Genomic DNA, 23,332 nt, shown 5'->3' on the forward strand with positions numbered 1-23,332 from the left:
TAGCAGTTAACTTGAGATGCCAAGGGCAGGGTTGGGGTTTTTTTGCCCTTTCTAAGGTGAAGGCAAAGGATGGCTACGTTCTCTCTGGTTACTGAGCGTAACCTGAAAGGTGAGCGTTCACAGTCGCTCTCCTTTCTAAGCCGGTTGTGTAGAGGGAAGAGTTCAACACTGGAGCAGCTATAATATTGCTGCTGAAAGGTATAAGGCTAATTAGTGGGTTTGCTTGTTGTTCATGTGAAATTAATTTCTTTTGGCAGCCACGTCCCTTTGTGAGTCATAGAATTGCAACAGAGATTAGAAACTTGGCTATCGCTCCCCACAGAGCACCACTAGAGAGATCCTGCCTCGCTTCCCTCCCATGCCTGGGTGCTCCTCTGTGGTCTGCATTGGTGGTTCTTGTTTATAATGGTTCTGTACATCAAAGATCACGGTTGCATATCTTCTTTTTCTAATAATTTAGGAAGATACTTTATGTATCTTGTAAGTATGGAAGCTTTTAGGTCCTTTTCGGAGTTTGCTGGTGTCAGGGGGAGGTTACTCTCTGCTCGTGTTGCAGTTCTTTTTAGGCTTCTAACTTCCCCAGCTAAAGCAATGGGAAGCCGAGACCTAAATAAGGAGGCAAGAGCTGAAATATGTTTTTGAAACTGGGACAGAGTTTCTCTGAAAATGAGCTCTAAATCTTTAGCCTCCAGTGAGACCGAAGACCATGATGATGCAAGTTACAGCTATGTTTAAACATCACTGATTCTTCTACTAGCATTTTCCAAAGTAAATTGGGATCTATTTTATATAATTTTAAAAAACTGTTTACAGTGAAAATTCTGCTTACAGTGACATGTATACATAATAAGTAAGTGTGTGTGTTTGCACTGGAATTGAGAATTGGACTTCATGGGCTGCAGTCACACTTGAGCCAGCTTTAAGCCGGTTGTTCAGGTAGCAGTAGCATCCCCTTTCATCCTCTGCAGCTGAAGTTTTATTGGGATTCAAGGTACTAACTCAGCTTATTTCATGTCACCTCATCTTTTTTGCCATTTAGACTGTGAACTTGGCATATCTTCATGCACTTCAGTTAGACTTCTTTTTGCACATAGATATTACTAGTTAGGAGTACATGAGGTCTAGAATGTGCCAGAGAAGCAACATCCTGGAATGCAAAACACTGAAATCTAGATTTCTGTAGTGCTGTTTCTCTAATTACTGTCTCTACAAATTGTTAGTCTCCTGCAGTCTGTTCCAGCAGATATTTTAATTTGTTTGTCCTTTCTCTTACCTTCTGTCTGCCCCCTCTGCCCTCTTCCCCCCCTCACCTTAATTACGTGCAGATTTGGAGATGGATAGTGTAAAGCCAGGCTCTGCATATGTTACAGAGGCTCTGAACCAGTCCCAGCTGAGCTCAGGTAGAGCCCGTTATGTACAATTAGTCTCTCAGTGTCCTAACCAAGTCTAACACTGTGTGTTGTGATAGCAATAACTATTTACTAACACCCTAGGTCTGATTACAGAAGCTAGATGTAGTTGGAATAGATTATATTGATCTTTTTTTAATATCTGATGGCTAGAAAAGTCAATGCCAGATTTTACAAATCCTCCCTCTTGCAAGCAGATTTTATGCAAGTGATTTAATTCAAGTCAGTGGGTCCAAATCTTCAGAGTATGGGTTTATAAGGCCGGGTCTTGCAGTGTGAATGCTCTATTTTATCAGTGGCTCAGTGACTATTAGTCTGTATCATAAATTAGGGTGTTCTTATTTCTTGTGGCTGCAAAATTTCTAAATATAAAGTGTGCTTCCTTCCCTAGTGCTTTTGAATTGTGCCTCTGAAAGATATATCCAAAGAGCGTGCCAAACCCTCTCTGACCATGTTCTGGAGGAAAGAACTTGCTCAACTAAGAGAGAAAAGAAATGTGGTTAAATACCATAGTTTTATGGCAGCATGAATGACCCTAATGTGTACCCAGTTGCACGGTGATAGCGGAAAACAACTGTGTTGTGTTGTCGTTGTCATGACAACATTGCTACAGCTTTTCAGAACTAATATTAGGTAAAATTAAAGTGTTCCAGTGAAACTAAGGAGTTGGGATGTGTCTCTGGTAGATTTTATATACTTAAACAATTTGATTACCAGTTATTGAGAGATACTTGGTAACAGAGATTTAGTTTTGTTTGTTGGCTTTGATAACTCATGTCTGAGATTTTCTCCTGGATCTCCTAAGTGCTTTGGAGGAAAGTGGAAATGGAATTTTAGTAAAGACCAAGCAACTGCGTAACTTCGGGTTTCCGGCAGGCCGGATCACACCTTTGCCGTCAGGGTGGGTGACTGCTTGCAAAGTACTGTAGGGCTCAAACAGCACGTTGTCCCCTCATGTCCCTCTGTTTCATCTAGTTCCTTTGTGCTGAGGTTGAACTGAATCTGCATGGCAACTGCACATCTCATATAGACTGTCCCAATGTATTCTTTGGGTATAATATTATAGGTTAATGGCTCTTTGATATTGAAGTGATGCTAATAAATATAGCCAGTCAGAGCTCACTTGGGTCCTGCTGTCCACAGCACTGGTACTATGCTGCTTTCCTTCCAGCATATGACAGCTTATTAAGGAGGCTAATATTTGTGCAGTTCAGTGATTTTAAGTGCTTGGTAAGTGCCTGGCATTATTTCTGATTGCGTTGCAAATGATTGCAAATCTTCTTTGTACTTCCATTGTGATGTTCTGAAGTCACCAAAGGAGGGTTTATTTTTTTAACTAGGCTTTAATGCTTTTTTTTTCTTTTATAATAAGTGGTTTGTTTGATGCTTGCTTTAAAAAGCATATTTTTAGCAGTATTATTGTGATGGTAGCTAGCATCTTGGAAATGTTAGGAATGCCAAAGTTAGTCTTCCATAATTACGTTGAATTGCTTGCTTTCAGTGCAGTGAATTCTGATATAGTACTTATTACTCTGAATTGTTGCAGTGATTACCTGTCCTTAGGAGACAGGGATTTATTGCCATCGCTGCTCAGGACTGTACGCAACTATGACATAGGCTGCAGCAATGGTTTGTCTTTTTATCCTTTTAGATTCGTGTGCAGAATCGAAGTACAGATGAGAGCTGCAGCTATATTTTCTTTTAGCGCTTCATTTCCCAGGAGTCTGTCTTTCTCTTTGCTCTCCCTCCTGTATTTGAAGTGATTCTTTCCCCTTCTTCTTTCCTTCCCATTTTCTGGCAGAAATAGAAAGGGACCAGAACTGTAGGCTGATCTGTGGAGATGTCGCTATATTCAGGATTCATCTGGTCTCCTATGAAAGTTGCACCATAAAATGTGTGATTTCCTTGGAAAATATGAGTTTGAGAGGACAGCTTCCTAGAGCTTGTATTCTAGGCACAGATACTGAAAGAAAGCAAACTCTAAATTACAGATTCTCTGTTTATTGGAAAAGTAAGCAGCACTATGTAGTCTGAATTTGATTTTGACCTAGAATGAAAACCACTTTGAATCAGGACTAGATACAGCTTTTCAAGCAGTTGTTATAAAATGCATATTTTGTCAGTTTTTCCTTTAGAAGACTACTGCAAAGGAGTTAGGTATCCAATTTCCATTACATTTGGGGGTGGCTCCTATGGAAGTCCCGTCCGGGTTGCTAGCCCCTAAAGTCAGAACATGCACTTTAGTAACTTCCTTTTGAGGGTTGGCGTTAGGCATAGCTCAAGTAGGCAGCTGCCAAATGTGGCAAAGGAGCCACAGAAACAAGCATCTGTGGGCTTCATCCAGGCTCTTCCAGCCCCCGGCTGCGTTTCGGTCCCCCCCCAGCTGGTACAGGAGCTGGGAGCATCCCGACAGCAGCAGCCTGCTGTGCTGCGCTGGGTACCTCAGCCGTGTCGGGGGGGGGGGGAATTCACAGAAGTTGAATTTTGCTTACGCCAGCCGAGGAGCGTCGAGCTGTGTGTTTCTTTCGCTTCCTCAACATTAGTCTCAGAGCGGGAACAGGCAGCCCTCTGTATCCGAGTCCGCTGCTCCAGTGCTCTGGAGTTTCATGTCTTTTCCCCAGATCCCTCCCCGGGGAAAAGGAGGGAGCACAGGAAGCCCCGTGGCTTTGCCTGGGGGCAGCCACGGATGCGCAGGACTTCGTGTGGGTTGTATAGCTGAAGCTGTCTTCTAAATGCCCCGCTTTCCTTTTGCAAGAGGGCAAGTTTTTAATACATTTTCCTTTAAAGCTGCATGAAAAGCCACCCGGGGATTACCAAGGTTGCTCCATAATTTATCTTTTTAGGAAGCTGCAGGTATCAAGAGAGCTGGAGGTACATACGGATTCAGATATCTGCGAGTGCCAATTTGGGCAGTGCACTACCAAACCAATGCAAGCCGTGGGTTTTCTGGGGGCTTAAAAAAGACCTTCAAGGTTAAAAAGTATCAAGTGTGCTTTGTGCACACAGCTATGGACCTGTGACTATGAGAACATATTTTTGGATGTAACTTGATTTTGAATTTAGTCTTTACTGGCAGATCTGAAATACTTTCTCTGTCCATGTTAATAAAATCTATAAATCCTGGCTAGCTCGTAAGTGAGGGACAAGCAAAAATTTTAAGTGTTTCAGATAAATTCCCAAGACTACACAGCATAAGGAGGTCAGTGTGTTTATTTTCTTCTTTCCTAATCCTTTAATCCTTTAATAGTGCAGATGTTTTCTGGCAGTAGTAGTAAGAAGAAAGCATACATTTTGACAGTGCTTTTTAAGCACCCATGGTTGTTTTTCTTACTTAGGGACTCCAGTGAGTCTTAGGTGATGTTTGTGATCGATGCAATATTTGTAACCTGAACAAATGGGTATTTTCATAGCATTTCCTAGGCGCTATGGAAACATGTTTAGATGGTTATCAGACATTTGTGTGTAAACTGGTTACAGCCTTCTTTAGAAAAGTAAATATTTTTGTCTACCCAGTATTAACCAGATCCAGTAATGAATGTTGTGGAAATGGAAATCTGCTGGTTGCCTTCTGGCCTGTACAAGACTACGTCACCACTTTTAATAGTGTCACTGTATCAAAGTCATTATGGAGGATATATCCCCCATTTTTGCTCCTCAGCATTCATACACATGTGCACTCTGCGATCTTCTTACCAACCGTGAGAGCTGCCTGTTTTGTTTTAGCCTGAAACCCTTTGCAAATGGCATAAATTTGAAAAGGATATGTTTGTCCCTAAATAAAAAGGTCAAGAGAGTGAGTTATACTGGTATAGCTACTTAAGTTTAAATCTGCTCTGGGACATTTTGGGGAATTTCTGTCTGCACCGCGCAGGAATACAAGTGTGTGCATCCTTACGTCTGCTGACTGACTGCATCCGCTGTCCGGCCAGGTTTTGCCAGCCTTTCTTTAGAGAGGGCTCGATTTCTATAAATGGAGTTTTCCCTGTAGCAGAACAGAGATTGGGGTGTTACCACCGCGTCTGAACGACCAAGAGCAGTAGGGCCAAAGGCAGAGGAAGGTTGGCCAGGCAGGAGACTTTGTGGTTTGGGGGAAGAGCTGGGGGAGAGGAGGAGAAGTCTGAGCGAAACTCCCAAGATGCCTGAAAGTTCTGGGGACCTGAGGTGAAGAGAGGGACGCAGTTTGTTTTGTTGGGTCATTTAGATCTTTTTTTCTTCTTTTAGCTGAAGTGAAAAGAGGGTTTTCTAATCAGTTGTAAAACCTGCTTGTCTTCTCCCTCTCACCCCCAAGAAGGGGAGCCTTTCTAATTGCAGAAAGAAAGACCATGTGGGCCAAGCGAGCAGCTTGCAGGGCTAAGTTATTTCACCTGAGCCTAGTACCCTCCATAATCATTCGCACCTGTGCAGGGTGAGGGAAAAAGGTGATTGCTCTCGTGACCTTGTGCCTGCTTTGCACGAGGCCGTAACAGCACAGGTGCAGGGCATCAGTGAATGAGGCCTCTGTCTCCAGCCTGGGGCCAGAGTTGCACTCGTGTTTTTCCTGGCACAGCTGAGCCCTCCATGAGTGTGAAAAAGGTCACACACAGAGCTGATCTGGCAGCAAAACATAAAATTAAATTAAAAAAAGCCTAAACGCCCAGCTCTGGTGTAGGCATAGCTGTCCTGGCAGAAGAGCCCTTTTGTCCAGCTTAGGTCATGTCAAGGAAGTGGTAGTGCTCGGCCAGTTAAAAAAGTCTTCTGCCAGCATACACTGCAGCCTCCACTGGCGGCACTGGAAGAAAACCTCGAGTCTCCTGAAATCAAAGGAAATGCGTGTAACAGGTAAGGGAAGAGCGAGCTGCATTTCTGCATTCCCTCCTTGTGTGTGTGTGGCCGCTCAGAGCCTCTGAGGCTCTCTGGAGGAGCTGAACCCTGAGACAGTAGCTTCAGGCATTCCTAAGTTTGACACTGAATTTTGTGGCAAGTCTTGGCCATGTTTCCTGGGGAATTTTAATTGGAAAAGGCGACCAGTGTGGCACCTTAGCCTGTGCACAGTCTGTATGCAGCAGTGCAGAAATAATTACATAGATGTGTGCAGTCTGCAGGTGAGAGAGACATGTTAGTGTTCCTGATACTGAAATAGCCACAGCGTTTGGGGCTGGTGTGCTTAAAATTTTTTGAGGAGTTGAATGCACCCAAAATAGGATGACTACTTGTGAAATAAAGCGGTAAAACTTGTCTGAATGAGGAGTGTTGGAGGCACTGGTGTGCTATTAATAAGGCCAGCTTTCTTTTCGCATGTTCTGTGCTTGTTTCTCACTCTGCCTGCTTTCCACTTATTCAGGTTGGGGGGTGTGTGTTATTTTTAAACTGGATTTTTTTTTCTTCTTTCACAAGCTCTGTCAAAGTGGGACTTAACTCTAATAATAGTTGGCTTGAGCAAAACTCCATGGTTGTTGAAAGAGCTCCAGCAAAAAGGTAGTTTGTTCTGTGCTTTTCCTGTCCTTTCCTCTGAATAGTTCTGGGCCTCTGTAAATTAGTGTGGGAGCCAAGCTGTTGATCAGAAATACTTTCAGGGAGCTTTGACCTTAGGTGTTAGCAGGTAGCTCTGATCTCTTCTTGCCCTGGCATGTGGATTTATGAGGGGTCACGCTGGTGCATACCTCAGATCTGCAGGGAGGGCCTGGCCCTGTTGGGTTCTCACAAGCTGAGCAGCTACGCTGGTGCCTCCCTGTCACCGAAAGAGTGATGCTGGGGCTCTGGCTGCATCTGGCTCTTAGATAGCAGTGATGTTGCTGCATCTAGAAGAAGGTGCCTTCCTGCGCGCATGTGTATGAAATGATATAAATTAATGCTAAAAGCGAGCAGAGCTGGAAAATACACACTGGCAAACCCATCCTAAGTCTGTTTGGCTTTCTAAGAGGGTATCAGTTTGAGCATGGCTGCTGGGTGTGTTTGGGAAGAGTCCTTAAGTGAGAAAGGCATACCTTCCTCTGCTTGTATGAGATCTGTGGGATGTCTGATTATTTGCACCAGAAATCTTACACAAGCAACCAAGGCAAGACAGCTACTCTCTCTGACCCTGTATCTTCTCTCACTCTTCTCCCCGCTCCTCTTCTCCTCTCCCCTGGTGAATTGAAACTGCTGCAAAGTGTAGATCATAACATTACTCTGGCCTTTAGGACTTGCTTCACTAGCTCGTGAATCATCTTGTCTGTGACTAATTCAAAAGACTTTGCTGATCTGAAGTTTCATTTGCAGGATTTCATTTAAGAGCTCGTGTCAGTGCTGTGCTCATTCTTCTTCAGCATTTAATCCTGTAACTGCAGTGTGAAGCTTGCATCTAATTTTTGACTTGTTCTCATGGGAACTTGCTTTTGCTGAAGGAAAGGCAAATGAAAGTCTTCTGCTCTCCACATGGCTATGTATCATTCCTGACTGCTTTTTACCTTTGTGATTGAAATATTTGGAGCATTTATTTCTTGCAAACCTGGGCATCCACAGCAGACCATGGCTCCATCCACAAAATAAAAAAACCAAAAAGCAAGTCACCATATTAGTGTCTAGATGTGACAGGAAACATCTTTGTGGCAAACCTAGTTTCCGAGAGCTCTGTGAAAGAAAGTTTTGAGGTTATCCCATGCCAGTCTGTTGCATGGTGTGCTGCTTTATTAGGCTTTTTTTAACCCCCCAGTCTGCCTGCAAATATATAACCTTAGTTTCTCCCTAAAACCTGTAAATGGGTGTGGGGGGCTGTTTGTTGGGGGGTGTTTATTTTAGGAGTACTTAACTGCAGGGTAAGTGTAGCTGAGTAAGAAACGGCACTGAAAAATGTTGGCTCACTAACTTCTAATAATGGCTGAAATTTCCTCCAGTGGTTGAATTTGCAAAACCAGAAAATGGAAAAAGCTACAGAGTATATTAATAACATTTTCTAGGTTTCACTGCCTGCCCAGTACTTCCCTCTAAAGTAAGTTTTAGAGGATAGGTTAAACTTTTTCAGAAGACTTTAAGGCTTGCATTTGTGAAGTGTGTGAATGGAGCCTTTTTGTCTATAATTTCAAATCCTTGTTTTCATTAACTGTGTTTAAAAGACATAGCTGCATATACATTTATTATCTACCTCTCCTGCTCTGTTCCAAGTTGATGAGCATGTAAGTAGTGGAGAATACATCTCTCTCACTTGGTTTTGTTCCTTAAAATTATCCAGCAAGAAAAATTAGGAACAGAAAATGAGATCCATATGCAAAGAGTATTTTATTATTATCAATCAAGAGAATGAGAAAAAGCAAGAGGGCATCCCAGCACTGGTCAGTACAGTCGAGGGCAACGATTCCCGGTCTAGGGCAGAGCCAGGAAGCTCCAGAACCAGGGGAAGAAAAGTTGTGTCTGTGCAGTGTAAACAGGATCTTTAGCCGTGATGCTGTGTTGTGCGAAGAGCAGCCTTGTTGCTTCCAGGTACAGAGGAGCCCCATCCGTAACCGCTCAGCTTGCATTCCTGTAAGAAAGTCATTCTGGAACGTGCATTAGGTGTTTTTCTTTGTAGGTAACAAACTGCAGCTGGGGGAAGAAGCGTACCGTCTGGGAGATGTGGAGAAAATTAAAACTGTGCATCATCATGTGGATATTTAAATATTATTATAAAAATATGAAGTGTTACAGTGGCCAAGTCAGACTTGTAAAAATGAGTCTCTCTGCCAGTATAAACTCTGCTGTAAGATTCCTTTCAGCATTGTGTGCAAAACGTATACAAACTCTTACCATTTGGTGATGTTTCCTCAAAGCAGATCCATCTCCCTTTAAAATAGGCATTGTAGATCATGTAATAAAGTTATCCCCTTAAGCACTGCTGATGGTCAGAGCAATAATCTCTGAAGGTAATACACAAATTTACAGCTGAGGATAGCAGAGGGAGCTCTGTATTGTTTGCGGTGCAGCTGTTACACCGCTCCGATTAGCAGAAGCAGCATAGCGAGACCTGTAGGCTCAGGCTGAAACCCCTCCGTGCACCAGCAAACTCTGCAAACAGGGACGGTTTGTCCCAGTGTGGTTAATCAGCCTTGTAGGATCCCGCCTGCCCAAGCCCTGCACACAGCAAAAAACAGAGGAACACGCTGGCTTAGAGACCATACAGCACATTATCCTGAGAGCTTCGAGTAGCAGATATTACTACTGTTCCACAATTCCGTATGCTCTTTTTTGCTGTTTTGAATTGTTGTATGTGCATTTTACATGTGAATTTTTAATAGCATTGTTTCTGTGGTATTCATTCCCCACTTAGGCTGGGATTTTGCTAATTGCTATCAAACCAATGTGATGGGGAGTGTGTTCTTGGGATGTTAAGCTGGTGCCAGGAAGATCATTTTGGGTTTGAAGTTGTAAATATGCACATACAGAACTGGATTTTAGGAGTCGTGCTTGGCTGCTAATAAAAAAAGTTATATGATATTATGACCGTTGTCTAAGCAAAACAATCCCAGTGATAAATACCAAATATAACAAGTAGCTGGAGAACAGCATTATTCGGAGACAGGACTCAGCAAATAATTTTGAAAGAAAAAAAATTCCTGATGAGAAACTGTGAACACCAAAAGAAACGAGTTTTATGGGCCTGATTAACAGGATGTCTGCATAAGCAGAAGCAGATTCCTCTTTCATCCTTCTGACCCTGAGGTTGCCCAACTTATCTAGTGCTCCCGCACTTAAAAGTGTGCGACAGCAGTTAGGGAGACTGATAAACGCCATTGCAGCCTTGTCTGAACCGGAGGAGCTCGGGGTCAGCGTGGTTAAAGCGAACAGTAATAGCACTTACTCCTCCAGCACACAGTAAAGGCAGGTGACACCGCTCCGCTGGCACTGCTCACCATGCAGAGGGAGGCTGTGTCCCCCGGTGAAGCTGCATCCTGGCATTGCGGCGCCCCGAGACCCTCGCGGTCCCTGTCCCTGTCCCTGGGCCAGCGCTAGCCCTGGCGTGGCTGAGAAGGGGGCAGCATCGGTGGGGGGAGAACCGAGTTTCGGTGCTGAGCTTTCCGCTCCGGACCGGGCTGTGCTGCTACAGTCGTTTGTGGAGCCGGGCTGTAAACTGGGTCACTGTGAAATGATCCACGTCCTTTTGTTTTTAAATAACAAAGCTGGAGAATTTTTAATTTAGATTATTTCAGCGATGCAATCAGTGTGGCCACAAACGGTGTGATGGGATTAACAGAGGGTGCACCTAGGTGCAAAGGGCCCACGCCGGCCCGGCCCGAGAGCTGCGCCCAGGGCCCAGGCCCAGCCCCTGCCCCCCTGGCAAGTCTGGGCGCGCGTTGGTTCGAGCCTCCCGGCGCGCTCAGGAGCTCTCCTCTCCTTCAGCCATGCCGAGACGGCCTTTTAGCAGGGACCTGAGGATTTGCAGTGGGAATGGTGAGTGCGACCTGCACCTAACTGATAGCGCGGACGTACCATAACCACGGCAGACTTTATGCCGTTGGCCTTTGGCCTTTACTGCAGTGAGCTCCATGGACAAATTTGAGTGTAGTGCTGCTGGCTCGCACTTCAAAAGTTTCCTGGTGTGTGCGTGCATGTGCGTGTTTTGCTTTTTCTGAGGTCCTTGAAAGCTAGAAGAGCCCAGCTAGCCTGGGTCCATTCTGGTACCAGGGAGTCAGGGGTTATATTAAGAGATATTTCCCCAGGTGGAGCTCTGCTCTGCCTTCCCCCCCCGCCCCCCCCCCCCTTCCCAGCCTCCACGCTTTGTCCCCCGATGGACTGGGGGCCCGTGCCCGGCGGGGTCGGAAGGGCCACCGGGGCGGTGCAGTTCCCGCACCCGAGCTGGGAGCCCCTGGGGGGGAGCAGAGGCGGCTCGGGCCCCTCCGCCAGCCGCCGGCAGGGCGGGGGACAGCGAGGTGCCTCCCGCGGGGCGGCCGATGAGCAGAGCTGCGCCGGGGGCTCCGTGCCCGGGGGCCCCCGTTACCGCCGGCCCCTCTGCGGAGCGAAGCGCAGCGCCCGAGGGGACCCGCAGCGGCATCCGCGCGGGCGGCACCTGCGGGAGGTGGAGCCCGGCCGGCGGGGCCGGTTCTCCCGGGGAGGGGCCTGGCGGGGGCGGCGTGCGCGCAGCGCGCACCTCCCGGGCTGGCGGCCGCGCACGGAGCCGGGCACGCCGCGGCGCAGCGCCCACGGAGCCCGCAGCCCGCCCGCCCCGCGCCGCCGCCGCCGGGGGCTCGGCCGGACCCCGCCGCGGGAGCGACCTCGGGGCCTGCGGCAAGGCGAGCAAGGTGAGAGAGGGCTCCGCTTTCCCCCCCTTCCCCGCTCTGGCGTTTTCCTTATGCAAGACTCGAAGCGTATTTTTAGGTTTCTGCGCCCACTTGTTGCTTAGTAACTTGCCAGGTATTTAATTTGCTGTTTGGGGGAAATTAATGTCTTGGAAAGATTTTTCTTTTCTGGCACCGCAGCCTCAGGATAGAGGCAGCTTGGCGCGTATCTGCAGTGAAAGACCCCCCGCTTGGGCACAGTGGCCCTGTCGATGCCAGGCTGTGCTGTAGGGTTGCCCGGGCACTGACATGTGCGGCACAGGACACTGTGCCAGGAGCCGGGATCGATCTTGTAAAGGGCCAACAAAATCGAGGCTTTCAGATGACTTCTGCCCTCGCGCTGTGATCGCATTTTAGCCAGATGAACAAATACATGGTACTGAGAGTGCTCAGTGACACCTGCTCACCTGGCATCCCGGCTTCTGGGTGTAGGCAGGTTCATTTCTGCCGTGGGAGAAGGTCCTGGGGGACCCCGTGCCCTTGGGCAGGGTGCCTGGCTTTGTGGCTGGCTTCTCCTGCCAGCCAAAGGCTGATTAAAGCGCACAGACCTCTCTGTCCTCCCCTCCCCCCAGAAGAATTGTTTTACTTCTGTTTCCCTTTCGCTAATCTCTGTCTTCAGGTTTCTATTGAGCCTTTCTGCTTACTAGGTCCAGAGTCATAAACTGTTTTATTGTACATAGACCAGGATCACGGGGGTGTAGCCAACCGGGGTGTTAAAGGGAGTCTCTTTCATATCTGCATTAATTTGTGCTGGGTTTTAGCTCCCACCAAACTCATAGAGGAGAAGGAATTTCAGAAATCAGAGCTCCCAGGCCCCCTCCCACATGTCCAAGTGTGCTGCGCCCGTCCTTTGGGCTGCAGAGATCTGCGATCCGGGCTTCCTGCTCAGCTTGTACCTAGCTCCCAAAGAGGCAGCTGACAGATGGGAATGCCTAGAATTTGAATTTCAATAGCTTTTTGCATATTCCTTTATCCTTTTGTTTTCCCTCCCTCCTTCCCTAAACTAGGACTCGGGGAACATCGGATGCATTCCTAAGCATTAATATTATTGATGCTATTGTTCAGGAGAAGGGGGCTTCCCATTTACACATGCTCGTCCCTTGTTTGCCGGAGCCCCAGGGCAGTGCATGTGCACTCTGCAAAAGAAATTCCCATGGAGGCTAGTTACTGTGATTGTAGTAGGTGCTTTACAAAGAGCCATGGCTCATCTGTTCATATTTGTTCAGAATACCTCCTAGAAGCTATAGTCCATTTTAAGGACTAAATGCCCTGCAGGATCTTATTATTTATGGCAGAGGAGACAGGAGGCCTCCTCTTTCCTCTGTTCCCCAGACTTCCTTTGTTTGGGGCACCCAGGGGCATGATAAAGAGTCTCATTTGAAATCAAAGCTCTGGACTGGTAAGATAAAGGAAAAGAGTAAAGCATGCATAACAATACCATATCTGCATTCTGAAGTCTTAAAAAGTAGATTTAGCTTGCTGTAAAACCCTAAATGTATTGGACCTAATTTTCATTTTCAGTAAGGCCTTTTTGCACTCCTTGGACTGTGTAAAGATGAGGTATGCAAAGACATGATTTTCATCCTCTTTGAAGCTGTTGTATCCTGCCAGTGCTGTGGGGAGTGACTGTAATGCAGATGAGGCTCAGGGCCCTTGGGTTCAATATTGTTCCCACTCCAGGTGAGTGGGAATTTTCCTTCCAAAGCCGGAATCATCTCCAGGCTTAATCAAGGTGCTGATGGCTAAAGCATACACAGTTTAGAAAGTCAGAGTTGTAAATAGAAAACGAACCATGACGATATCAGTATTGGAACAGTAGGACACTGTAATTTGAAAGTAGCTGATCTGAATCGTAAACAACTGCCCTCCAGCTAATGAAAACAGAGATGTGAATCTTTTGTGAAGGATTGGGAGCGTAGCAATAATGTTACTTGCTATACTGGGAGTACCACATACTTCAGAAGAGTTTCTAAGATGAGGATCGAATTAACGGCTGTGCCATGTGGTTTGAGAAAAGGGAGGTATCGTGCTTTGACCTCCGCCGCCTCCTTACTCCAGATGGATTGCTCATATCCCTTCGTGATGGAATAACAGGGTTCTTCTCCAAGTGTCTTCCCAAGGCCTCCGTAAGAGCAAACACCCTTTCGATCCATGATCGGGCTCCTTTGTACAGCTGCCAAACTCCTAATTAATCATCTTCTGTTGTTTGCTGATTTGTGTCAGATCTTTTTTCATCACTTGCCTCCTCCACTCACCAAAGCTGGAGTGTGCTGCCATGCAAAACTGGGGTAACCTGACTGCAGTCACTCCGGTTATCCTGGTTTAACTCGTGTCGGAATTGGGCTGGACCATGATTTCTGTCTGAATGGCTAGTGAAAGCTCTGAGCTGCGTGCGAATGTCCGAAGTACTTGATGTTGTTCAGGATCGGCTATGGTTGCTGTCAAGTTTTTGGAATCTTTCTGCAGCACCACTCCCATTTTTATTGGAAGTAGAAATAGTGCAGGTGAGCCTCAAGCAGACATACTGTAACTTCATTTAGACCTGGTTTGAAGCCTTTTTATCGAGGAAGGATACCACATGGAACATGAGACTGGTGTTTTACAGGCAGTAGGAATAAGGGAGGGCAAAGGCAGTTTATGATAAGTCTTCAAAAAGTATGAGATTGAGAACAGTTGATTCTCTCCTGCTCTGAAGCAATGTCTGCTATAGATGGGATTTGGTTTAAGTTATATTAAAAGCAGGTTGAGGTCACCATAAGCACACTCTGTCTCTAAGGACAGTAACCACTAAAGTGATTACCTACAGAGAATGTGCAGGTTCATCACTGGAGACTGCTGAGTTGGATAAACTTCTGGCAGAGTTGGCTGAGGTAGAGTTGAGCCTACATGGGTGTACAGAGACGGCTTAGGTGGCATCTTGGCTCTTGACTGTCCCTTCTGACCTGTTGATTTGCAAGTATCTGGAGCGTATTTAATACACAATTATGTGGCTGGTGTTGGTGCTCTCCGTAATGCTACTGTGCCACTTGAGATTCAAGGTAAGAAGCTGCCAACCAGTAAAACCCTCATGAGACACAATGCATCACCTTAGGCTTTGTTCTAAAGTAGGATGTCTTCTCAAACTGTGTGGGTTGTGTTAGTATTAGAGAGAGACTCAGATCACGGTATCACATTCTCTTTAGAGCAAATTTAGTGTTACACTGAGGCTTCCGTACCTTTTAATTTCAAGGGCTTACATATATATGAGTGTAACGTGTGCTTGGGCATGCCCAGTCAAATGACCGTGATAACCTGGACACAGGTGAAAGACCAGCACTGGCTCCCGGCTGGACAGATCAGGTGCTTAGTTGTGCTAGTAATACAGTTACCTGAGTCAGAACTTGTTTTTCAAAAGGATCATTAATCTCCAAGTAAGAGAGAGAAGCAAAAGAACTGCACTAAACTCTGCTGCAATGCGTAGAGGTTTAGCAAAACATAGTGTGAATGAGAGGGATGGATATAGGATATTGCAGGCATCCCTCTGGTTTTTTTCTCCTAGCTCTGCATTTTCTTTTCTCCACTTGTCTCCCACTCCTGCTCTGGGCCTTGTGACCTCTTTCACATCACCCCAGCTGCTGACGCTACTGCCTTGTGTGCTAAATGCCCTCATCTCTATTATTTTGTTTGTAGCTCCCCCTCTTTTTCCAGTTTTGGCCTCTGATAACATTTTTCCTTTGAACTACAGCCCCATCTATTATTATTTCCTTGGCTCCAATTGCAAGCCCTTGAGGATCTTGTGTTACCTCAGCGAAGCTCCTCCCTGCTGCGTTGTCACTAAGTCTGTATTAGTCAGCACTGTGGGTTTTTTTTTTTTTCAAATACAATCCAAACATGTTAACAGAATTAAGAGACTGACCATGTCAGCCCTTGTACCTCTGAAGTCTCTCACCTTTCCCAGTTAGCCCTCAGCTGTGATTTACAAGTCCTGCCCATGCACTGTTTCCCTCGGGGTAGGTACGCTCTACTTCAAAGAATTAATTCAGAGATGTCCTATGGTCTGTTTGTTCAGGAGGTCAGGTCACTAATTTATTGCTCCCTTCTGGCCTTAGAGTCTACGAAAAGATCAGATGTCTTTTTAGCATGGAAGATATTGCAGATTTCCTGGTACCAAACTTCCCTATCTGCGTAGGTGACATACTTCTACAGCTAGTAACCTTGCAGATACCATGCTTATCCCGCTCTATGTGCTCAGTCAGTTTGGCAGCATCTTTATAAACAAAGTGCAAGGGAAGAGTTTTTGTCATTGTTAGTGGCAGCGATCATGGTTCTTCTACACATTTTCCCATTGAGATAATAGAAGCCTTCTCCAAACAGCTCAAGCTGTAGATGATCCTCATGCACGTCATTACAGATGTGCAGCTATGTGCATCCATATCAAATAAAAAATGTTGAAAGCGGTCAATGCTGCTGATCATATACAACATTTGCTTTTGACTTTGCCATCTCCTCTCTCTGGTAAAGGACTAATTAGACCCAAATGCAGCTGAGGCTGGCAGAAGTGTTTGTAAAATCTGACTGAAAATGCACCAAGTTAGTTGCCAGGCTGGTAGGTCTCTGATGCCAGATGTTCCCATGCTAACCAAGATAACAGTCAGTCCACAAACTTCAGGCAAAGCCTGATGTCGGCAGGCACAAAGGAGAGCTGTAGTTCTGTTGAGATTGTATCTTGGAGATGCTGCCCAAGGGATGACTGCGGCAGCTTGGGCAGAAGCAAGAGTGGGTGCCTCTTCCCTATTATTAGATATGGTAAATAAGAACAGCAACATCACATACTAGTTTTAACCACCTACTTTATTCCATCACTGCTGTTATGGTGCTCTCATAATAGCAGGAAATATGTGCTTATTCCAAGCTGGTTCTTGTGATAATGTTTTTTTATCTAATGATACTGAAATTAATCACCTTTAACATACTTTGTGACTTACTGTAACACGGACTCCAGGCTTAACCAGTGTCAGCCTGGCACAAGAAAAATGCTGCAGCAGCAGAAAGCACACAGCATTTTGTGTTGTTATTTCTACAGAGCAAATAAGTAGAAATTTATGAAGGTTACTGAGGATAAAAGGGTATTTTTAAACTCGTGCATCTATGGAATTTTAAAATCTGATTCTGAAAATCTTTATGACAACTAAGGGAGCCCAGTATAGAGATTAGCGCAACTGTTATTGTGGTGTTGGCTGATCCTTCTTCAAAGCCAGTGGCCTATTAAACCAGTAAAGCAGGGCACTTGGTAGCACGTGGTTCCAGATCCTGGCGGGGTTTGTAGTGCTGTGCAAGTTAGGCTGCAAAATTAAATCTGTTGTGGCAGGGGGGAAGGAGTAAAAAGTCACGTTCCCTAAAGAGCACAGCTGAGAACCAGGAGATGTGACTTAATTCTTGGCTTTGTGGAATTTCTTTTCAATAAGATGTGGGTCCACACGACGTGTCTTTCTCAGTGCGAACAGATGGATATTAACAGTAACGGAGGGTTTGAGGAGGGGCTGAGATAACTGATGCTCTGTGGGGAACGGGCTGAACTCCCTCTGCTCAGCAGTGGTCCTGCACTCAGACCTGTTTGTGAGTGTTTGCAGAATCAGGAGCATGATGAACAAGTGGCAAGGCCAAAACCAGCTTCTCACCTCCTGATTCCCAGTACTGTGCTTTCTTCAGGAGAGTTTGTTGCTGCTCTTCCTTTCACCGCAGTAAAGTTTAATTTTAGAGGAGAATGGGTCTTTTGGGGCTTTGAAAAATGTCATTTTAGCTTGACTTACTGTAAATCGCTCTTCAGAGAGGAAGGATTTCACTCTTGTTTTGTAATATCTAGCTGAGCTTTTTTTTAAGGACATTCCCACACCTTTTTCTGTCTTTGATTTTGTGACTGGATATTGCAGCCTGTTTATGTATTTTAAACTCAGCAGCTGCACACGGTCTTGCTTTTGACCTTAGCTCCGCAGTGCCTCCCCAGCAGGGCAGAGCTGTGCTCTGTGGCGGGTAAAATCGCTGTTAATAATCGGAGAAAAAAACCCGCTGGCGTGTGCTGAGCGTGCGGGTCAGCACACGCGCACCAAGATTTGCTCGTAGAGACGAAGTTTGCTAGTCCCATATTACATTAATTGGGTTTTTTTACTTTTTTTTTGTTTTTGTTGTTGTTTCCTCTGGTCTTTGAAAAGAGGGAGCGTGTTTCAGCTGGGAGGTGCTATCCCAGGATGCTAATGTTTCATCACGTGCCGTTGACTCTGTTGTATTTTGCTCCCAGAGGCCTTGGATGGGTTTTTTCCGTATTGAAAAGCGAAGGGAAGTGCAGGTACAAAATAATTCTGTGGCACAGCCAGGCTTTCTGTGTTTACTGAAAGATTTCTGCTGTTTGGCCCCTGGGTTCAAAGCCACGGAGTCAGGGGCCGCGGCTCTTTTCCATTCTTTTGCCCTCATGACCTATGGTTTGGGCAATTGTTATAATTAAATATTGCATTTTAGAAATGGTGTTAAGAGTTGGAGCTTTGTGGCCTGGGCATGGTACTGCTGCCGTTTGGGCCGAGATGCTGGGAATCGCCGTTGTAACCTTACGGGGGTAAATCCAGAGCAGTTGCACCCCTGTCAACCCAGCGCTGGGGTAGGAAAGATCAGAAGTTGGCGCTCGGCGTCTCGGTTGTGCCCCAGCGAGGCCGGGATCGGGAGGGCTCCCCGCGGGCTTCGGGCGGTCGGCGAGGGTCACCCGGCAGAGGCGCGTGGGGCTGCACGACAGCTACGACCCTGCTTGGAATCAGCTCCCGGCGGACACGTTTCTCCAGTAAATAAGCTGCACGGAGCATATCCTGAAGTGCCTTTTCAGTCCGCTGCGTTAGGGCGAACGAGCACTGCTTTTAATGAAGTAATTGTTATTTAATAGTTTTTATCAACGTCGGGGGAAATTGAGGCCTCGGTTCCACAACAAAAGCTCGGTGGTATAGCAACAGTGGCGCGGATTGATGGATAAATGTTCCTCAGGGAGGTACAATGTATGGCAGTTTCCCAAAAACGCAATAAACTGCCTGGCAAAAGTCCTCTTTTTTTTTCTTCCCTCCCTTCCTACCACATGAAGGCTTTGGCCAGCACAGCTATGTCAGCTAAGGGTGTGATATTTTTTCGCACTCCTAATTGACGTATTCATGCCAGCAAAACTTCTAAAAGCAGTCCAACCTCGGGGGGGTTGTTTGTTTTTGGGGGGTTTTTTTGTTTGTTTTTTTCGGCCAGTCTCACTATGCCAGATGGAGAATTTGTCTTTGCTTGTGCAGGCCAGGATACTTAGCCAAACCTGCCTTTCCGAGGAAAATGAGTTCACGCTCCTTCTAGGAAACCCTCAGTTTCATGGTAAACAATTTGCTTCGTAGTGATAGAATCTGAGGTCGAGAGTAATATGGACACACATTTTTGTTTAGTCTTGTTTACCTTTCCCTTTCAGTTGTTAATTGAGCAGCATCTCTCTGACTGTAGCAATCACGTAAAATTGGGGGAAAAAACCTGTTGTCTCCTAGTAATACTACTTTGTTGGCTGGATTTATTCCTATGATGCTTGTCATAGTATTTTAGAAGACATTTATTCTGCAGGATTCTTGGTAGCAAGCTTGGCATTAGTGTCTAAGCAGAAACTGAGACTGCTGTGGTAACTTAATATAAACACAAATGACACAGAAAATGAAATCTCTTAGGGTGCATTGCTGGTTTGAGGGTCAAATGATGCCAGAGGACTTGGAAGCAGGACTGAAATATTTCCCTTTATTGCTTCTGGCGCAGGAAGGCACACCTGACAGCCTCCTGGGCTCTGGCGCTGGCTAATCATTATCAAACACCTCCTTGTTTTGTGTACCCTTTCTGTCAGCAGAGATGGCTGCGTGGGGTTTCTTGCCGCTCTGTTTTTTCTTGCACCCAGAGGAAGTCTAGCTTGGCTTATCAGGGAATCGCTCTTGCGTATGTATAAATCTCTGAGGCTGCTTTAGCCTGAGAAACACTCACAGGGAGGAGGCAGGGATTCAGAGGAGACCAGTAAAGGAAACTGTTTAACCAAGGAACCTTGCAGATGTTTCTACAGGCTGTTGAAACGTGACTTTCTGGTTACCTGATCTGCTCAGGCATTGCTCTGACGGGGTCTCGGGTTGTCGCGCCGTTGCAGAGCGGGAGTGTGTTTGTAGGAGTCTACTTAATGGTGCAGAAAACAAGGCAATTACTTCAGCCTGCACTGCGTGCCTTAAAAGCAGAGGAAACTTGCTCTGATTTGAAAACTCAGATCTCCTTTCTGGTAGCTGATTTAAACATATAAATACCAAGCGAAGTACATCCTTGGATCATAGAACTGTATCCATTGGACCTTTTCTTTTTTTAATGCCTAAGGTGAAGCCCAGAAGGCACTTGCTGACCTGGTCACCAGCTGTGGTAGGATTTCTGCAGGATTTGGATGCATTTTCTCAATGTTTAAATCCATTATCTCATGGGTTTGTTTTTCATTAAGCTTGTCAAGCAAGACACTTCATGAAGAGTTGTATACAGTGTCTGTGAAATGATTCAAACAAATACATATGTATTAGTAATTGCTTTGTTTGTCAGATTATTGTAAAAGTGTCTGTCGGATGTTCCCAGGTCTATCACCTCCAACTAGGATTATCAGAGGCGCCTAGGGGTGTGTGTTAACCCTTGGAAATTCCAGGCAAGTCAGGATTCGACTGTGCCTCCGTTTGTTTCTGAGCAGTGCTGATGGGAGATAATAAATGAGCCCTGTTACTTTCCTATTATGGTGGATACCACTGAAGTCTGTCCCGACTTTGCTAAAGTGTCAGCAGTATCTGTTCATTTATTGTGTGTAACGAAAAAAAAAAAAAACTCTATCAAACCAAAAACGTTCCTTCGAGTAAAACTCCCATAGTCGCAGTTTGTCATGCTCAGTGCTTCTGCATTTTGTTAAATGGTTTGGTTTTGATTGTTGAGAAGGAAGATGTGGATTTTGCTGGAGATTTTGGGAAGTAAGGTATTCAGATTTGGTATTTGGCTGCTGCAGGTCAGTATGGTGCCATGCTGCTAAAAGCTTGCAGCACAGTAAATTGGATGACCCTGTCTTCTGTTTCTTCTGCTGTACTTCTGCATCAAAGGTGACCTAGCCTGAAGGTAAAATCTGCAGTAAGTGAACCAGGAAACAATATGCTGTTGCAAGCTTTCTTGGCTCTTGCCAGGAAAAGCTTTAATGTACTCTAGGAAGCAAGACCAGCTATAAGAAGTGAGAGTCCATTGAGACTGTACTACAGACTGGGTTTAAATAGAGGCTTCCCATGCAGCAAATTTGAACTCTGGTTTAAAAAGGCACTGGATTAGTTTATTTGTAGTCTCCATTTGTTGTGGTTTCCCAATATCATTTTCCCTACTGATTATTTTCTGGGGTTGCTGGATGTGTTTGTGTTGGGGAGCAGCAAGAAAGTAATTGAAAAGGGCCCACGGTCTGCTCTGTAATCCCAAAGAGATTCCCGCACCTATGCTGAGTGCCAGTTGCCTTGCCGGGCAAGCAGAGGAACGGGCAGTTCAGACTATCAGATGCACCAGCAGAGTGGATTTACCCTGCAACTAAAGCGACCTCAAGGCTAGCTGGCAGCAGGCACCGTCCCACAGCTTCTCTTGGGATTATGCTGGCACTTGCCGGAGCTCATGTCTTAAAGGTCACCACAGGAGAGGCAGAGATGTGCAGCCAGTGTTGGATGAGGGAAGAGGTCTTCTCCGTTTAGTGGCAGGTTGCACTTAGGTCACCCTAGCAACATTGTGAAACCTCTGTCCTCTAAATAATCAACCTGAGGGTTGATAAAAAAAGCTACCTGGGGGCAGGAAGGGGTGTTATATGTTTTCCTCCAGCTTATGTCAAATATCTGCAGTCATAAATGGTGTCAGATAGGGAAAGACTTAAAAATATCAGACAGATGGATGATTTTTTTTCTTTGGTGACACATGGTGATGCCTAAGAAATGCAAAATGAGAAGAAAGAGGGACTTTATGCAAAAGTAGAACTCTACCCTCTTCCTATAAATGGAAATATTTTAAGGGCTTTTAGATCAGGCTTATTATAAATAGAAGCAATACCTGGTGAAATAGAGGGATTAAAATATCATGAAGTATAGCATGATATAACCTTGTTCTTAGGACAGGGTTTTTCATGTCGTCTGGCTGAAAAATGTCCTGCCTGCCCGCGTGAAGCATTACTGCATAAATCTCCCTTTTGCCGGGTCCCAAATTCCAAAGCTGCTCCCAAAACTTCAGGTTAGTACGTGTGACCGAGCAGTAGTGACCTTTGTCATCAGGGGCCGTCACTGTTTTTGTTGTTTGTTTGAAATAGCGTTACTCTGCCGAAATTGGATTACAGGACTTGGAGTTTTAATGCAGGTGAAATACACAGTAGTCTTTCCTCGCTGGTACCTGAGACAGGAGCACAGGCGGACTGATTGCTGGTATTGCCTGGCAGTGCTGCAGGGACCTTTACAGCTTCCTGGAGCTGTAAAAGCCTCCTCACAAAGCAAGTCCTTTTATACCTAGGGATTTGTTCTCTTTAATAGAGCTCTTCTGTTGAAGCTAAATTGCTTTTAAATCATGTGTACAATGGCACTTTTGTTGGGGAAGCCAGAGCCCTTTTGTGGTGCCCTGTTGCTTTCGGAGCGGGCCTCCGGAAGAAAAGCTGACATTCAAGGGCACTGTTTTGCTTCCTGATTCAAACCTCTGCGCAGCCTATCCGCCCCATTTGCATGCGATTTATTTGTGTCGCTCCCTTCTTTGCTACGGAGGGGCACTTACCTGTCTTAGTCTCCCTTTCCTTGGAGTATGGATTATGCTCCTTAGCGGGACTGGATCGCTTTAACACAGTGACTTACTCTGCTAGCGTAACACAGAGATCCAGTGGCACTGTTTGGAGAAAGGGGGCACAAGGTTTGGAGAGGTGGCCCCTGACTTATGTTGTCCTCTCTTTGTAGACTTGTAGTTTTTCTGCAGGGGGTAAATTGCATCTCTTCAAATCAGCAGTGCTTTATTACATAAAAGGCAGCAATTATTTTATCTTGCAGTATCTTGAAAAGACTTTGGGAGCTAATAATGCTCTGGCGTTGACTGTACTGTCACAGCTACAGGGAGGCTGACTGAAATTGCAGTTGTGCTGGAAGGCCAGGCTATAGCACCTAGAGCTCAACATCCTCTGAGTTTTATCGGTTCACTAGAGCTGGTAACAAAACATTTATTTCTGCCTATAGACTATGCACCATGTTTGTCACTGTATAAGCGATTAGGGTTTTTGTTAGCTTAGCCTTTTTCCTTTGGCCAGAGATGACAGTTTGTAGCTTTGAGGTGCTGCCCATCAGCCAGTGTGCTGTGGCAATGCTTTCAGTGCACTCCCACCTGAAGCTGCTGTGCAGATAAATATGTCTTTGTGTTAAATTCTTCCATTACAGCTGTCTTCTGTTACTTCTGCACTAACCAAAAATTAGAACAAAAGACAAGTCTCTGTTTAGTATTGGACCTGGGGACTACTAGTTACTACTAAGGACTGTAGTAACAGTAAATATCACTACAGCCCTTAGGTTTTCTGTACAATGTGTTATGCTTGGCCTTGCCCGATTGAGCCAAATCTGAAATGAAGTGGTTGCTTTATTT

At 45.6% G+C, this 23,332-nt stretch overlaps 1 protein-coding gene across 7 annotated transcripts in view; it reads left to right on the forward strand.

Annotated features, from left to right (window-relative positions):
* The window catches only part of ARHGAP32 (Rho GTPase activating protein 32), a 280,782-nt gene that overhangs the window by 217,632 nt on the left and 39,818 nt on the right, over nt 1-23,332 (forward strand). For 4 of the 7 annotated variants that reach the window (XM_026097253.2, XM_026097254.2, XM_064524332.1 and 1 more), the window contains one exon: nt 1,326-1,400. The exons of 2 other annotated variants lie outside the window; for them this stretch is intronic. In XM_026097253.2, coding sequence (XP_025953038.2) covers nt 1,326-1,400 — 75 coding nt within the window. Of the gene's footprint in view, nt 1-1,325; nt 1,401-11,503; nt 11,636-23,332 lie in introns of those variants that run through there. One more of the 7 variants, XM_026097256.2, reaches the window with a different exon arrangement.

This window comes from Dromaius novaehollandiae, chromosome 21 (assembly GCF_036370855.1).
Source record: "Dromaius novaehollandiae isolate bDroNov1 chromosome 21, bDroNov1.hap1, whole genome shotgun sequence".
Classification (NCBI taxonomy): Eukaryota; Metazoa; Chordata; class Aves; order Casuariiformes; family Dromaiidae; genus Dromaius; species Dromaius novaehollandiae.